The 19,016-nt window shown below is 41.1% G+C and overlaps 1 protein-coding gene across 1 annotated transcript in view; it reads right to left on the reverse strand.

Annotated features, from left to right (window-relative positions):
- The window catches only part of casp (Fas associated factor casp), a 174,978-nt gene that overhangs the window by 154,825 nt on the left and 1,137 nt on the right, over positions 1-19,016 (reverse strand). Inside the window, exon 2 of the mRNA XM_071662658.1 lies at positions 7,887-8,036. Within this exon, the coding sequence (XP_071518759.1) occupies positions 7,887-8,036 (150 nt within the window). The remainder of the gene's footprint in view (positions 1-7,886; positions 8,037-19,016) is intronic.

The following is a 19,016-nucleotide window of genomic DNA, read 5'->3' on the forward strand; positions in this document are numbered from 1 at the left end:
GTGTTTGCGAGGTAGAGCAAGGAAACAGATGAAAGAAATGGCCCAACCCACCCCAATACACATGTATATACATACACGTCCACACACGCAAATATACATACCTACACAGCTTTCCATGGTTTACCCCAGACGCTTCACATGCCCTGATTCAATCCACTGACAACACGTCAACCCCGGTATACCACATCGATCCAATTCACTCTATTCCTTGCCCTCCTTTCACCCTCCTGCATGTTCAGGCCCCGATCACACAAAATCTTTTTCACTCCATCTTTCCACCTCCAATTTGGTCTCCCACCTCTCCTCGTTCCCTCCACCTCTGACACATATATCCTCTTGGTCAATCTTTCCTCACTCATTCTCTCCATGTGTTCAAACCATTTCAAAACACTCTCTTCTGCTCTCTCAACCACGCTCTTTTTATTTCCACACATCTCTCTTACCCTTACGTTACTTACTTGATCAAACCACCTCACACCACACATTGTCCTCAAACATCTCATTTCCAGCACATCCACCCTCCTCCACACAACTCTATCCATAGCCCACGCCTCGCAACCATACAAAATTGTTGGAACCACTATTCCTTCAAACATAGCCATTTTTGCTTTCCGAGATAATGTTCTCGACTTCCACACATTCGTCAAGGCTCCCAGGATTTTCGCCCCCTCCCCCACCCTATGATTCACTTCCGCTTCCATGGTTCCATCCGCTGCCAGATCCACCCCCAGATATCTAAAACACTTTACTTCCTCCAGTTTTTCTCCATTCAAACTTACCTCCCAATTGATTTGACCCTCAACCCTACTGTACCTAATAACCTTGCTCTTATTCACATTTACTCTTAACTTTCTTCTTTCACACACTTTACCAAACTCAGTCACCAGCTTCTGCAGTTTCTCACATGAATCAGCCACCAGCGCTGTATCATCAGCGAACAACAACTGACTCACTTCCCAAGCTCTCTCATCCACAACACACTTCATACTTGCCCCTCTTTCCAAAACTCTTGCATACACCTCCCTAACAACCCCATCCATAAACAAATTAAACAACCATGGAGACATCACACAACCCTGCCACAAACCTACATTTCACTGAGAACCAGTCACTTTCCTCTTCCTATACGTACACACGTCAAAATGTATAGGTATGTATATATGTGTGTGTGTGGGCATTTATGTATATACATGTGTATGTGGGTGGCTCAGGCCATTCTTTCGTCTGTTTCCTTGCGCTACCTCATTAACGTGGAAGACAGCAACAAAGTATAATGAATAATAAATAAAACAAATAAATAGATATTTTCTAGCATACTTAATCGCTGTTTCCCATGTCAGCGAGGTAGCTCAAGGAAACAGACAAAGAATGTCCCAATCACGCACAAACACATACATACATAAATGCCCAAACACACACATATACATACATTTCAACATTAAAATACACAGACAAATATATCTACACATGTACATATTCATACTTGCTACCTTCATCCATTCCCATCGCCATCCTACCACACATGAAATAGCATCCCCCTCCCCCCTCCACACATTCTTCAACGCTCCCAGAACCTTTGCCCCTCCTCCACCCTGTGACTCACTTCTGCTTCCATGGTTCCATCTGCTGCTAAGTCCACTCCCAAATATCTAAAACACTTCACTTCCTCCAGTTTTTCTCCGCTCAAACTTACCTCCCAATTAATTTGTCCCTCAACCACACTGAACCTAATAACCTTGCTCTTATTCATATTTTCTCTCAACTTAATTCTTTCACACACTTCACCAAACGCAGTCACCAACCTCTGCAATTTCTCACCTGAATCAGCCACCAGTGCGATATCACCAGCGAACAATAACTGACTCACTTCCCAAGCCCTCTCATCCACAACAGACTACATACTTGCCCCTCTCTCTAAAACTCTTGCATTCACCTCCATAACTACCCCATTCATAAACAAATTAAACAACCATGGAGACATCATGAACCCCTGCCGCAAACCGACATTCACCGGGAACCAACTACTTTCCTCTCTTCCTACTCGTACAAATGCCTTACATCCTTAGTAAAAACTTTTCACTGCTTCTAGAAACTTACCTCCCACACCATATACTCTTAATACCTTCCACAAAGCATCTCTATTAACCCTATCCATTTGTTTTTCTAAGCATTTATCACATACATTCTTCAAAGCAAACATCTCATCCACACATCCTCTACCACTTCTGAAACCACACTGCTCTTCCCCAATCTGATGCTCTGTACATGCCTTTACCCTCTCAATCAATACCCTCCCATATAATTTCTCAGGAATACTCAACAAACGTATACCTCTGTAATTTGAACATTCACCTTTATCCCCTTTGCCTTTGTACAATGGCACTATCCTCAGGCACTTCACCATGAACCATACATACAGTGAATATCTTTACCAACCAATCAACAACACAGTCACCCCCTTTTTTAATAAATTCCACTTCAATACCATCCAAACCCGCCGCCTTGCCAGCTTTCATCTTCCGCAAAGCTTTCACTACCTCTTTTCTATTTAACAAACCATTCTCCCTGACCCTCTCACTATGCACACCACTTCGACCAAAACACCCTATATCTGCCATTATAGCATCTAACACATTCAACAAACCTTCAAAATACTCACTCCATCTCCTTCTCACTTCACCATTACTTGTTTTTACCTCCCCATTAGCCCCTTTCACCGATGATTCCATTTGCTTTCTTGTCTTATGCACTTTCTCTACCTCCTTCCAAAACATCTTTTTATTCTCCCTAAAATCTAACGATAGTCTCACGTCCCAAACCTCATTTGCCCTCTTTTTCACCTCTTGACCTCCTGCTGCTTTCTTTTATACATCTCCCAGTCATTTGCACTACCTCCCTGCAAAAATCATCCAAATGCCTCTCTCTTCTCTTTCACTAACTATCTTACTTCTTCATACCACCACTCACTACCCTTTCTAATCCGCCCACCTCCCACCTTTCTCTTGCCACAAGCATCTTTTGCACAGGCCATCACCGCTTCCCTAAGTACATCCCATTCCTTCCCCACTCCCCTTACGTCATTTGCTCTCACCTTTTGCCATTCTGCACTCAATCTCTCCTGGCACTTCCTTACACAAGTCTCCTTTCCAAACTCACTCTCACTACTCTTCTTTCCTGAAAACCTCTACAAATCTACACTTTTGCCTCCACAAGATGATGATCAGACATCCCTCCAGTTGCCCCTCTCAGCACATTAACATCCCAAAGTCTCTCTTTCACATGCCTATCAATTTACAAGTAATTCAATAGTACCCTCTGGCTATCTCTCCTACTTACATATGTATACTTATGTATTTCTCTCTTTTTAAACCAGGTATTCCCAATCAACAGTCCTTTTTCAGCACAGCAATCTACAAGCTCTTCACCATTTCCATTTACAACACTGAACACCTCATGTCTACCAATTATACCCTCAACTGTCACATTACTCACCTTCGCATTCAAATCACCCATCGCTATAACCCGGTTTCATGCATCAAAACTGGTAACACACTCACTCAGCTGCTCCCAAAACACTTGCCTCTCATGATCTTTCTTCTTACCAACTCAATCAAACCACCTCACACCAGACATTGTCCTCAAACATTTCATTTCCAACACACTGGGGTGCCTAAATGTGTGTGGATGTAACCAAGATGTGAAAAAAGGAGAGATAGGTAGTATGTTTGAGGAAAGGAACCTGGATGTTTTGGCTCTGAGTGAAACGAAGCTCAAGGGTAAAGGGGAAGAGTGGTTTGGGAATGTCTTGGGAGTAAAGTCAGGGGTTAGTGAGAAGACAAGAGCAAGGGAAGGAGTAGCAATACTCCTGAAACAGGAGTTGTGGGAGTATGTGATAGAATGTAAGAAACTAAATTCTCGATTAATATGGGTAAAACAGAAAGTTGATGGAGAGAGATGGGTGATTATTGGTGCATATGCACCTGGGCATGAGAAGAAAGATCATGAGAGGCAAGTGTTTTGGGAGCAGCTGAATGAGTGTGTTAGTGGTTTTGATGCACGAGACCGGGTTATAGTGATGGGTGATTTGAATGCAAAGGTGAGTAATGTGGCAGTTGAGGGAATAATTGGTATACATGGGGTGTTCAGTGTTGTAAATGGAAATGGTGAAGAGCTTGTAGATTCATGTGCTGAAAAAGGACTGATGATTGGGAATACCTGGTTTAAAAAGCGAGATATACATAAGTATACTTATGTAAGTAGGAGAGATGGCCAGAGAGCGTTATTGGATTACGTGTTAATTGACAGGCGCGCGAAATAGAGACTTTTGGATGTTAATGTGCTGAGAGGTGCAACTGGAGGGATGTCTGATCATTATCTTGTGGAGGCTAAGGTGAAGATTTGTATGGGTTTTCAGAAAAGAAGAGTGAATGTTGGGGTGAAGAGGGTGGTGAGAGTAAGTGAGCTTGGGAAGGAGACTTGTGTGAGGAAGTACCAGGAGAGACTGAGTACAGAATGGAAAAAGGTGAGAACAATGGAAGTAAGGGGAGTGGGGGAGGAATAGGATGTATTTAGGGAATCAGTGATGGATTGCGCAAAAGATGCTTGTGGCATGAGAAGAGTGGGAGGTGGGTTGATTAGAAAGGGTAGTGAGTGGTGGGATGAAGAAGTAAGAGTATTAGTGAAAGAGAAGAGAGAGGCATTTGGACGATTTTTGCAGGGAAAAAATGAAATTGAGTGGGAGATGTATAAAAGAAAGAGACAGGAGGTCAAGAGAAAGGTGCAAGAGGTGACAAAAAGGGCAAATGAGAGTTGGGGTGAGAGAGTATCATTAAATTTTAGGGAGAATAAAAAGATGTTCTGGAAGGAGGTAAATAAAGTGCGTAAGACAAGGGAGCAAATGGGAACTTCAGTGAAGGGCGCAAATGGGGAGGTGATAACAAGTAGTGGTGATGTGAGAAGGAGATGGAGTGAGTATTTTGAAGGTTTGTTGAATGTGTTTGATGATAGAGTGGCAGATATAGGGTGTTTTGGTCGAGGTGGTGTGCAAAGTGAGAGGGTTAGGGAAAATGATTTGGTAAACAGAGAAGAGGTAGTAAAAGCTTTGCGGAAGATGAAAGCCGGCAAGGCAGCAGGTTTGGATGGTATTGCAGTGGAATTTATTAAAAAAGGGGGTGACTGTATTGTTGACTGTTTGGTAAGGTTATTTAATGTATGTATGACTCATGGTGAGGTGCCTGAGGATTGGCGGAATGCGTGCATAGTGCCATTGTACAAAGGCAAAGGGGATAAGAGTGAGTGCTCAAATTACAGAGGTATAAGTTTGTTGAGTATTCCTGGTAAATTATATGGGAGGATATTGATTGAGAGGGTGAAGGCATGTACAGAGCATCAGATTGGGGAAGAGCAGCGTGGTTTCAGAAGTGGTAGAGGATGTGTGGATCAGGTGTTTGCTTTGAAGAATGTATGTGAGAAATACTTAGGAAAGCAAATGGATTTGTATGTAGCATTTATGGATCTGGAGAAGGCATATGATAGAGTTGATAGAGATGCTCTGTGGAAGGTATTAAGAGTATATGGTGTGGGAGGAAAGTTGTTAGAAGCAGTGAAAAGTTTTTATCGAGGATGTAAGGCATGTGTACATGTAGGAAGAGAGGAAAGTGATTGGTTCTCAGTGAATGTAGGTTTGTGGCAGGGGTGTGTGATGTCTCCATGGTTGTTTAATTTGTTTATGGATGGGGTTGTTAGGGAGGTGAATGCAAGAGTTTTGGAAAGAGGGGCAAGTATGAAGTCTGTTGGGGATGAGAGAGCTTGGGAAGTGAGTCGATTGTTGTTCGCTGATGATACAGCGCTGGTGGCTGATTCATGTGAGAAACTGCAGAAGCTGGTGACTGAGTTTGGTAAAGTGTGTGAAAGAAGAAAGTTAAGAGTAAATGTGAATAAGAGTAAGGTTATTAGGTACAGTAGGGTTGAGGGTCAAGTCAACTGGGAGGTGAGTTTGAATGGAGAAAAACTGGAGGAAGTGAAGTGTTTTAGATATCTGGGAGTGGATCTGGCAGCGGATGGAAGCGGAAGTGGATCATAGGGTGGGGGAGGGGGCGAAAATTCTGGGAGCCTTGAAGAATGTGTGGAAGTCGAGAACATTATCTCGGAAAGCAAAAATGGGTATGTTTGAAGGAATAGTGGTTCCAACAATGTTGTATGGTTGCGAGGTGTGGGCTATGGATAGAGTTGTGCGCAGGAGGATGGATGTGCTGGAAATGAGATGTTTGAGGACAATGTGTGGTGTGAGGTGGTTTGATCGAGTAAGTAACGTAAGGGTAAGAGAGATGTGTGGAAATAAAAAGAGCGTGGTTGAGAGAGCAGAAGAGGGTGTTTTGAAATGGTTCGGGCACATGGAGAGAATGAGTGAGGAAAGATTGACCAAGAGAATATATGTGTCGGAGGTGGAGGGAACGAGGAGAAGAGGGAGACCAAATTGGAGGTGGAAAGATGGAGTGAAAAAGATTTTGTGTGATCGGGGCCTGAACATGCAGGAGGGTGAAAGGAGGGCAAGGAATAGAGTGAATTGGAGCGATGTGGTATACCGGGGTTGACGTGCTGTCAGTGGATTGAATCAAGGCATGTGAAGTGACTGGGGTAAAACATGGAAAGCTGTGTAGGTATGTATATTTGCGTGTGTGGACGTATGTATATACATGTGTATGGGGGTGGGTTGGGCCATTTCTTTCGTCTGTTTCCTTGCGCTACCTCGCAAACGTGGGAGACAGCGACAAAGCAAAAAAAAAAAAAAAAAAAAAAAAACATGTATAAATAGTGTATATCCACTGGGGTGAGGAGAAAGAAATCTACTTTTGCATTCCTTGAGTGATATAGAAGGCAACTAAAGGGAGTGGGATTGGGGGCTGGAAACTACTCCCCTTCTTGTACTTTAATTACTCGAAGAAGGAGCCTAGCTGGGAGTACTCATCCACCTCAAAGGTTCAGGCTGGGGTCTCTAAATATGTGAGGATACAGCCAAGATAAAAGGAAGGGATAGATAGGTAGTATGTTTGAGGAAAGAAATCTGGATGTTCTGGCCTGAGTGAAACTCAAGAGTAAAGGTGAAGAGTGGTTTGGAAATGTCTTGGAAGTGAAGTCCAGTGAGGATCACAGAGAAGTGGAGGTATGGTGAAAGGAAGAACGGAGGGGTAAAAGTGAGATGAATCAGAAAGAATGCAAGGAGGGGTATCAAAGGAGAATGATCAAAAGTTTAGACAGAAGTGTAGTAAGTGTAGGATTGCACTTATGTTTGAATAAGGGATTTAAAATGTTTAGAGAAAGACTGTAAAAGGTTCCAGAATTAAAGAGTGGATACAAGTTTGTGAGACGCAGGAATAAAAATGAGAAATGCATTGTGGATGAAATGGATTACAAATGCTGTAGAACAAAGAAAAGGGCAAATATATGGTAGACTGCAGTTTGACTTCTCATTCAAAAATACCTTCACTGCTTCTTGATAAGCCTTACGCAAATTCCTATAATGTTCACAATGATTAACAAAAACATCATTGCTTTAATAAATAATCAAGTACCCACATCTATGTTAGGATCATCATGGTAAGGGTAGAGAATGCTAAAAAGAACATCTTTAATGGCATCTTGTCTCTGCTTATGACTCCATTTCTTTGACCACATACATGCTATAATTCTACATGCTACTTCCTACATCTTCAGGGACTTTCTGTTTCTTTGTCTTCACACTACCCAGAACTGTTCCCCTTTCAATCCCAAAAGTTTTAACTTATTCTATTAGCAGAAGCATTTCCTATATACAAGCATAGGCCTACAATGCCTTGCTAAAATAATTTTTTTCTTGCAATTGTGTCCTAGACTGTCCACAGCATTACCTGTAATTCGGAATGTAGTGGATGGTGGGGTGTGGGTGTGGCTGGTGTACCTTCCTGGGGCATAACAACCTGTAATGCCTCCAAAAGGTTCCAGTTTGCTGCCTCCAAGTGCATAAAGGCTTCTCCCACATCTTCAATACCAGAGCATGCCTGAAGAATGAAGTAGGAAAGTCATTTGTTAAAATCTTTCATTACAACCTGTCTTAAATTTACTAAGAATTGGTGGATTGCAAAGACTTGCTGCTTTGTATCATATATCTTTTTTTTTTTTTTTTTGCCGCTGTCTCCCGCATTAGCGAGGTAGCGCAAGGAAACAGACGAAAGAAATGGCCCAACCCACCCCCATACACATGTATATACATACACGTCCACACACGCAAATATACATACCCATACATCTCAAGGTACACATATATATATACACACAGACACATACATATATACACATGCACACAATTCACACTGCCTTTATTCATTCCCATCGCCACTCTGCCACACATGGAATAACAACCCCCTCCCCCCTCATTTGTGTGCAAGGTAGCACTAAGAAAAGACAACAAAGGCCCCATTCGTTCACACTCAGTCTCTAGCTGTCATGTAATAATGCACCGAAACCACAGCTCCCTTTCCACAACCAGGCCCCACACAACTTTCCATGGTTTACCCCAGACGCTTCACATGCCCTGGTTCAATCCATTGACAGCACGTCAACTTCGGTATACCACATCGTTCCAATTAACCCTATTCCTTGCCCGCCTTTCACCTTCCTGCATGTTTAGGCCCCGATCGCTCAAAATCTTTTTCACTCCATCTTTCCACCTCCAATTTGGTCTCCCACTTCTTGTTCCTTCCACCTCTGACACATATATCCTCTTGGTCAATCTTTCCTCACTCATTCTCTCCATGTGACCAAACCATTTCAAAACACCCTCTTCTGCTCTCTCAACCACACTCTTTTTATTTCCACACATCTCTCTTACCCTTACATTACTTACTCGATCAAACCACCTCACACCACACATTGTCCTCAAACATCTCATTTCCAGCATATCCACCCTCCTGCGCACAACTCTATCCATAGCCCACGCCTCTCAACCATACAACATTGTTGGAACCACTATTCCTTCAAACATACCCATTTTTGCTTTCCGAGATAATGTTCTCAACCTCCAAACATTCTTCAAGGCTCCCAGAATTTTCGCCCCCTCCCCCACCCTATGATTCACTTCCGCTTCCATGGTTCCATCTGCTGCCAGATCCACTACCAGATATCTAAAACACTTTACTTCCTCCAGTTTTTCTCCATTCAAACTTACCTCCCAATTGACTTGACCCTCAACCCTACTGTACCTAATAACCTTGCTCTTATTCACATATACTCTTAACTTTCTTCTTTCACACACTTTACCAAGCTCAGTCACCAGCTTCTGCAGTTTCACACATGAATCAGCCACCAGCGCTGTATCATCAGCAATCAACAACTGACTCACTTCCCAAGCTCTCTCATCCACAACAGACTTCATACTTGCCCCTCTTTCCAAAACTCTTGCATTCACCTCCCTAACAACCCCATCCATAAACAAATAAACAACCATGGAGACATCACACACCCCTGCCGCAAACCTACTTTCACTGAGAACCAATCACTTTCCTCTCTTCCTACACATACACATGCCTTCCATCCTTAATAAAAACTTTTCACTGCTTCTAACAACTTGCCTCCCACACCATATACTCTTAATACCTTCCACAGAGCATCTCTATCAACTCTATCATATGCCTTCTCCAGATCCATAAATGCTACATACAAATCCATTTGCTTTTCTAAGTATTTCTCACATACATTCTTCAAAGCAAACACCTGATCCACACATCCTCTACCACTTCTGAAACCACAATGCTCTTCCCCAATCTGATGCTCTGTACATGCCTTCATTCTCTCAATCAATACCCTCCCATATAATTTACCAGGAATACTCAACAAACTTATACCTCTATAATTTGAGCACTCACTCTCATCCCCTTTACCTTTGTACAATGGCACTATGCAAGCACTCCACCAATCCTCAGGCACCTCACCATGAATCATACATACATTAAATAACCTTACCAACCAGTCAACAATACAGTCACCCCCTTTTTTAATAAATTCCACTGCAATACCATCCAAACCAGCTGCCTTGCGGGCTTTCATCTTCCACAAAGCTTCTACTACCTCTTCTCTGCTTACCAAATCATTTTCCCTAACCTTCTCACTTTGCACACCACCTTGACCAAAACACCCTATATCTCTATCATCAAACACATTCAACAAACCTTCAAAATACTCACTCCATCTTCTTCTCACATCACCACTACTTGTTATCACCTCCCCATTCGCCACCTTCACTGATGTTCCAATTTGCTCTCCTGTCTTATGCACTTTATTTACCTCCTTCCAAAACATCTTTTTATTCTCCCTAAAATGTAATGATACTCTCTCACCCCAACTCTCATTTGCCCTCTTTTTCACCTCTGGCACCTTTCTCTTGACCTGCCTCTTTCTTTTATACATCTCCCACTAATTTGCATAACTTCCCTGCAAAAATCGTCCAAATGCCTCCCTCTTTTCTTTCACTAATACTCTTACTTCTTCATCCCACCACTCACTACCCTTTCTAATCTGCCCACCTCCCACTCTTCTCATGACACAAGCATCTTTTGCACAAGCCATCACTGCTTCCCTAAATACATCTCATTCCTCCCCCACTCCCCTTATGTCCTTTGTTCTCACCTTTTTCCATTCTGTACCCAGTCTCTCCTGGTACTTCCTCACACAAGACTCCTTCCCAAGCTCACTTACTCTCACCACTCTTTTCACCCCAACATACTCTCTTCTTTTCTGAAAACCTCTACAAATCTTCACCTTTGCCTCCACAAGATAATGATCAGACATCCCTCCAGTTGCACCTCTCAGCACATTAACATCCAAAAGTCTCTCTTTCGTGCGCCTACCAATTAACACATAATCCAATAACGCTCTCTGGCCATTTCTCCTACTTACATACGTATACTTATGTATATTTCTCTTTTTAAACCAGGCATTCCCAATCATCAGTCCTTTTTCAGCACGTAAATCTACAAGCTCTTTACCATTTCCATTTACAACACTGAACATCCCATGTACACCAATTATTCCCTCAACTGCCACATTACTCACCTTTGCATTCAAATCACCCATCACTATAACCCGGTCTTGTGCATCAAAACTACTAATACACTCACTCAGCTGCTCCCAAAACATTTGCATCTCATGAGCTTTCTTCTCATGCTGCCCAGGTGCATATGCACCAATAATCACCCATCTCTCTCCATCCACTTTCAGTTTTACCCATATCAATCTAGAATTTACTTTCTTACACTCTATCACATACTCCCACCACTCCTGTTTCAGGAATAGTGCTACTCCTGAAACAGGAGTTGTGGGAGTATGTGATTGAGTATAAGAAAGTAAACTTTACACTAATATGGGTAAAACTGAAAGTGGATGGAGAGAGATGGATTATCATTGGGGCCTATGCACCTGGGCATGAGAAGAAAGACCATGAGAGGCAAGTGTTTTGGAAGCAGCTGAGTGGGTGTGTTAGCAGTTTTGATGCACCAGACCGGGTTATAGTGATGGGTGATTTGAATGCAAAGGTGAGTTATGTGGCAGTTGAGGGAATAATTGGTGTAAATGGGGTATTAAGTGTTGTAAATGGAAATGGTGAAGAGCTTGTAGATTTGTGTCCTGAAAAAAGACTGATGATTGGGAATATCTGGTTTAAAAAGAGAGAGATACATAGGTATACCTATGTAAATAGGAGAGATGGCCAGAGAGCGTTATTGGATTATTACGTGTTAACTGATAGGTGTGTGAGAGACTTTTGGATATTAATATGCTGAGAAGAGCAACTGGAGGGATGTCTGATCATTATCTTGTGGAGAAAAAGGTGAAGATTGCAGAGGTTTTCAGAAGAGAGAATTTTGGGGTGAAGAGAGTGGTGAGAGTAAGTGAGCTTGGGAAGGAGACTTGTGTGAGGAAGTACCAGGAGAGACTGAGTACAGAATGGAAAAAGGTGAGAACAAAGGAGGTAAGGGGAGTGAGGGAGGAATGGGATGTATTTAGGGAGGTAGTGATGGCTTGCGCAAAAGATGCTTGTGGCATGAGAAGCATGGGAGGTGGGCAGATTAGAAAGGGTAGTGAGTGGTGGGATGAAGAAGTAAGATTATTGGGGAAAAAGAGAGAGGCATTTGGACGAATTTTGCAGGGAAATAATGCAAATGACTGGGAGTTGTATAAAAGAAAGAGGCAGGAGGTCAATGTAAGTGTTCTGTGAACATTTAAGGTACGCTATGCTAAGCTATGATGTTCAGCAGGTTAGACATAGTATCAGAAGTATCAAATATACTTTTCAACCTATCATTTTGGACACTAAGTGAGGTTTTTAAAGGCTCCACTGATATATAACAAGTGTATTTCTTACTTTTATATCAATTACCTCCACACTTTCCTAGATATACATAAACCTCATCACCATATTCAACCTTTCAGTGCAGGGAAGCATAAACAGCAGAGTGTCCTGGGAGCACTAGCTATAAGTGTAGCACAAATCTTTGTTGGATCTTTGTAAACTGCCCACCAATATCATGACATTTGTATGGGTACTAGGTGTGACCCTCTTGGTTTCTTCCCTGTGTGCAGTGTGTGATTTGTTTTTGTGGAATCTATAAAGCACCAGACCCCTAATGGTTACTCTGTGCTTTTCTGCATGAAATAAAGCACCAGACCCTAATGATTATTGTGCTTTTCTGCATGAAAGATATTTACTCCATAACCTTAAAGAAACAAACACTCTGATTTCCTATCAAAGATATCAAAAACTAAATATATAAATTCTGGATTTCTTGAAAAAAAGTGTAAATTAACATTATTGTCCAAAATTTCTCTTAATCTAAAAACTATATATGTAAACTTTGGATTTCTTAAAAAAAAATTCGAAGGCACATTTACACTATTGCCTAAAATTTCTCTAATGCACCTATTCCTCCCATTATCATACAATTCACAACTGACTTTGAGACATGTATTTTTGGCATTCCATTAAGGATTCCATAGAAATACTGCAACTGTAAGTGTCACATTCATGAGTAGGTCTATTCTCCATTAACTTAGCAATGGGTCAACACAGTCACACCAATCCAAAATAATATAAAATTCTCTTTTTAAACCAGGTATTCCCAATCACCAGTCCTTTTTCAGCAAACAAATCTACAAGCTCTTCACCATTTCCATTTAGGGAGGGATGCAATACTTCAAAACCTTTCTTTATCCTTTGTAGTTTGTCATTCTTTTGGGCTAACAAGTCCCATCTAATCAGCCATTCTTCTTTACATTGTAGGCTCCAGTCATGAACAAAAATCCACATCAAGGCCAGGTCATATTTGAAATATAGAAAGGATTATGAAAGGAAAGAAGAGACAATGGAAAGCATTTATGATTTCTGGAAGTGAAAAACCTGTCTTTTAAAATATACCAGGTTATAGTTATTGGGAATGACATGAGAGGAAAGAGAATGCCAAAGCTTCAAGAGGTTGGGAAAGAAACACTTGTCAGCACAGCCCACCCGTGAGTTGCCAATGGCCATGCTGTAGCCATGTGGCCATTAGTCATGTGATGCAGCAGCTTGCCAAGTATTGCATGGTCTTCCTAGTGGTGGGGGCACAAAAGCAGCCAGCTCTCAGAAGCAAAAACCAAAGTAATACCTATAGAAGAGGGAAAGTGAACCAACATTTCAGTGCAGGGCAAGCAAGTCAAGTTTAAAAGTTAGCCAGGGAGAGTTTATAAGTCAGATTGCTTTTGACTCAACTCTGTCGAGTAAAGATGCAGAGCTGAAATCATCCCAGATGTGAGAACAGTACTCCATACAAGGATGGACCATTTTCTTAGTATAAATGGAGTAATTGTTCCATAGAAAAGAAATTTTGACATCTAAACAGGACTCCCAGGTTCTTAGAGGTAGACTTAGCTATTTCCATAATGTGGGGTTTCCTAAATACATTGGGTGTTATAATAATACCAAGTATGTTCACTGGGTCAAGAGGTGGAAGTACAGAACCATCAAAGAAGAGAGAAAAACTGTAAGGAGTTTTCAATATAGAGATGGATAGAAACTTGGTTTTACAGGCATTAAACTTAACGAGATTCAGTCTACCCCACTGAGTTAGTTGCCAATGGCTACACTTTAGTCATGTGATGCAGAAGCTTCCCAAGTATTGCATGGTCTACCTAGTGGCGAGGGCACACAAGCTGCTAGCTCTCAGGAGCAAAAACCAAAGTAATACCTATAGAAGAGGGAAAGTGAACCAACATTGCAATGCAGGGCAAGCAAGTCAACATCAACAGTGAATCTCACCATATGGAAGCCATACTGGTGATCTGGGAGAAGATTGTGAGATTTAAGATTTTAAGGATATGGGAGATGAGGAGGGAATTAAAGAAATTGGACATGGTAGATGCCAAAGCTAGAGGATGATAGTTCAAGGGGTTAGAATGGTCACCCTTCTTAGGGATGTGATGGGGAGATGAGGAGGGAATTAAAGAAATTGGATATGGTAGATGCCAAAGCTACACGATGATAGTTCAAGGGGTTTGAATGGTCACCCTTCTTAGGGATGAGATGGACCCATGCATACTTTCAACAAGGAAAAGTTATGGGTTTGAAACAAAATGGAACAGACGAGCAAGCACAGGTGCAAGTTCATAGGCACATTCTTTCAGTACACAGGGATGGAAGCCATCAGGACCATAAACCTTGCTTGTGTCAAGAGTGAGGTGTGCTTTCCAGACAGTTTGAAAGGAGATTATGGGAAAAAACACAGGATTAAGAAGAGCATTTGGTGGGGGGGAATGTTAAGTTATCCAAGATTGATTAGAGGAGAAATGGGAACCAAAGAGAGTTGCTTTGTCAATGAGGGTGAAAACTACAGTACCATCAGGATGGAGAAGTGAAGGAATAGTAGAGCACCAGAAGCTGTTACTGACACTCTTAGCTAAAGGCCAGAAAGACCTATCAGTGGATAATGAGAAGTTATTGCACTTCCTCTTGAATAAAAAACGCTTGGCATTCAACACAATAATTCACTCTAGCAATAAAATAATTGTTAGGGATAAGAGTCATATATAAACTCCTAAAGAAAGCTACTTTAGCCTCACCCTCTGCTATGTCATTGCTGCTGATACCAACATCTCCAGGACACAAGCAAAATTCTACTCTCTTAGGCTTTGAATGGATTCATATCCAATTCTAGACTTCCTCAACTATGGCATGCACTGGTGCATAATGTGCTATGGTTTGGGGTACACTCTGGGAATCGGAGTAGATTGAAAATTTCTTTTTAAAAAATTGATGTTGTATATGCGCAGTGTGAGTGGTGATTTAATGATGCCTAATACATCCTAAATCTCTCTGTATTTACTGCACTATTATATCAGCAACACAAAATGTGCTAGCTCACTTTTTTGTACATAACCTTTAATTTCATATGTTTTATTTTTCCTATTTGTATGCCATTTCCTATGTCAGCAAGGTAGTGCCAGGAAAAGACAAAGAACAGTCTCATATGCTCACATCCACTCTATTACACGTATTTCTCTCACTATATAAAGGAAAACACTATCTGAAAACTCCATTTTTCCCCCATATTGAGAACAAACCATATTTAGGGCCAACCTGCACTCAAGGCTTAATAACATTCAGTAAAATATAATGCTCTAAATTGCCTTGCTGAACACATTCAATATTGAAAGCTAATATTGGTGCAGTTATTCCAGACAATTACTCTTTAATCTCTAAACACTACACAACCACTGTCATAAAAAATTACTTAATACCCATGGTTAGTTTCAAAGTATAATCAAACAGGCAAATTACCCATAGCCCTTGCTCACATCACATATTAAATGCAGTAGGATAAGATATAATGTTTCACATAATGCAATACACATGAAACCTGGAGACGTAGTGTGAACAAATGTGGCCTTTTTTTCCCCGTTTTCCTGGCACTACCTCGCTGAAGTGGGGGGGGTAGCAATGCTATTTCCTGTGGGGTAGGGTAACACCAGGAATGGGTGAAGGCAAGCAAGTATGAATATGTACTTGCATATATATGTATATGTCTGCGTGTGTGTATGTATATGTTGATATGCATATGTATGTGCATATATGGGTGTTTATGTATACTTTTGTGTATACTAGTCGATGGGCCATTCTTCGTCTGTTTCCTGGCACCACCTCACTGATGAAGGAAACAGCAATTAAATATAATAAATATGAAATAAATAATGCAGAGCTACACTAAATCACTTCTAATAATTCTAAGATGTCCTTTTATATATTTTTTTCCTAAAATCCTCATGTTATTTTTGTGACGTCCTCATATAAATTTTTTCCTAAACATCCTCATGTTATATTTGTGATATCCCTAAGCTAACACATTACTGGCATAATCAATGTAAAACTAAAAATCAACAGAAATAATACAAATCTAACCAAACTTTCCTAAGATACCATGATTTATGGGAGTTATACTGTAACAACATTAATGTGGTCAGCAGCAAGAGAGTGCATGGAATGACTACGTGTGGGAAGGTTGGATGATGTCACTGCTGCATGATGGCACCCCAAAATAGCTGATTTGTAATGGAATAACACTGTGTGTTATCAACATTGCTTCACAAGTTGTGGTCATATGGGCTGGAAGAACAATGATTGACAAATATATAAGAAATGGAAAAGATTTGTTACTAATCAGAGCAAAAAATCATTAAATCACCAAAGTGCTCTTACCTGACCAATCTCCTAAACACTGACAGATATCTTCAATCATGATTCTGTAAGGAAGTTATTTCTCTTTTATGAAATGAAAATTATCATAAGAGAAATAAAACTACCATGTGATCAGGATGAAAACGATCATGGTGAAAGCAAAGAAGTAAGCACTAAAAACAACCTGGTACTGATGTGTCTCTTCTGACAATGGTTTCACTTCCTCATTTATATCATGTTTAGGTGCATTTACTGTTCATGTTACACAAAAATCCACCTTATTCCACATGTACTTGCTGCTCTTGAAGATGTTTATGTAGTTTCACTATGACATTTGTTGTCATACCATTATACGCTTTTATTCATTCACTTCTAATCTTGGCCTAGCAGCATTATGCAAGCTGGCATAATTCTGAACTATAGGTATGTCAGGTGAAATTAACATAACCCTGGCTGTTTAGAGAAGATATGTAAAGGTTTTCAGTACAATTCTGCTTTAGTTTTTCGTTTTCAGATTTGGATACTGAGCAATTTGCTTCAGAAATACAAGAAGTATTTCAGAATAAGAATTGGAACATTCTATGTTTCTGAATTATTTCAAATAGGGTATGGATCTGGAGAAGGCATATGATAGGGTGGATAGAGATGCTTTGTGGAAGGTTTTAAGAGTATATGATGTGGGCGGTAAGTTGCTAGAAGCAGTGAAAAGTTTTTACCAAAGATTTAAGGCATGTGTATGAGTAGGAAGAGAAGAAAGTGATTGGTTCCCAGTGAATGTTGGTTTGCGGCACGGGTGCGTGATGTCTCCATGGTTGTTTAATTTGTTTATGGATGGGGTGGTTAGGGTGGTGAATGCAAGAGTTTTGGAGAGAGGGGCAAGTATGCAGTCTGTTCTGGATGAGAGGTCTTGAGAAGTGAGTCAGTTGTTATTTGCTGGTGATACCATGCTGGTGGCTGATTCGAGTGAGAAACCACAGAAGTTTGTGACTGAGTTTGGTAAAGTGTGTGAAAGAAGAAAGTTGAGAATAAATGTGAATAAGAGTAATGTTATTAGGTTCAGTAGGGTTGAGGGACAAGTTAATTGGGAGGTAAGTTTGAATGGAGAAAACTGGAGGAAGTGAGGTGTTTTAGATATCTTGGAGTGGACTCAGCAGCGGATGGAGCCATGGAAGTGGAGATGAGTGAGTCACAGGGTGGGGGAGGGAGCGAAGGTTCTGGGAGTTTTGAAGAATGTGTGGAAGGCGAGAACTTTATCTCGGAAAGCAAAAATGGGTATGTTTGGAGGAATAGTGGTGCCAAGAATGTTATATGGTTGCGATGCATGGGCTGTGCATGGGTTGTGCAGGGAGGGTGGATGTGTTGGAAATGAGTTGTTTGAGAACAATATGTGGTGTGAAGTGGTGTGATCGAGTAAGTAATGAAAGGGTAAGAGAGATGTATGGTAATAAAAAGAGTGTGGTTGAGGGAGCAGAAGAGCGTATGTTGAAAAGGTTTGGACACACGGAGAGAATGAGTTGGGAAAGATTGACAAAGAAGATATATGTGTTAGAGGTGGAGGGAAGAAGGAGAAGTGGGAGACCAAATTGGAGGTGGAAGGAGTGACAAAGATTTTGAGGGATTGGGGCCTGAACATACAGGAGGGTGAAAGGCGTGCAAGGAATGGGGTGAATTAGAACGGTGTGGTATACCAGGGCTGACGTGCTGTCAATGGATTGAACCAGGGCATGTGAAGCGTCTAGGGTAAACCAAGGAGAGGTCTGCGGGGCCTGGATGTGGAAAGGGAGCTGTGGTTTCAATGCATTACACATGACAGCTGGAGACTGAGTGTGAATAAATGTGGCCTTTTTTGTCTGTTCCTGGCACTGTCTCGCTGGAGGGGGCATTGCTATTTTGTGTGTGGTGGGGTGGCGATAGGTATGGATGACAGCAGCAAGTATGGATATATACATGTGCATATATGTATATGTCTGTGTATTTGTATGCATGAATACAATGAAAAGTATACATATGTATATGTGTGTGTGTGTGTTTATGTATATACAAGTGTATGTGGATGAGTTGGGCTATTTCTTGTCTGTTTCCTTGTACTAGCTTGCTATCGCGGGAGATGGCGGTTAAGTAGAATATATAAATGAATTAAGGTGATCATAGTAGAGCTTATGTTTTTCAAGGAAAATATGGGATTAATCAATAAAAAATGGGTAAAACTCTTGTAAAGCTCAACAGAACCTCTAGAAACCTCCCCTAGTGGCTGAAACAATATCAAAAAGAGTTAATATACCTG

The sequence above is a fragment of the Panulirus ornatus genome, chromosome 6 (genome assembly GCF_036320965.1).
Source record: "Panulirus ornatus isolate Po-2019 chromosome 6, ASM3632096v1, whole genome shotgun sequence".
Classification (NCBI taxonomy): domain Eukaryota; kingdom Metazoa; phylum Arthropoda; class Malacostraca; order Decapoda; family Palinuridae; genus Panulirus; species Panulirus ornatus.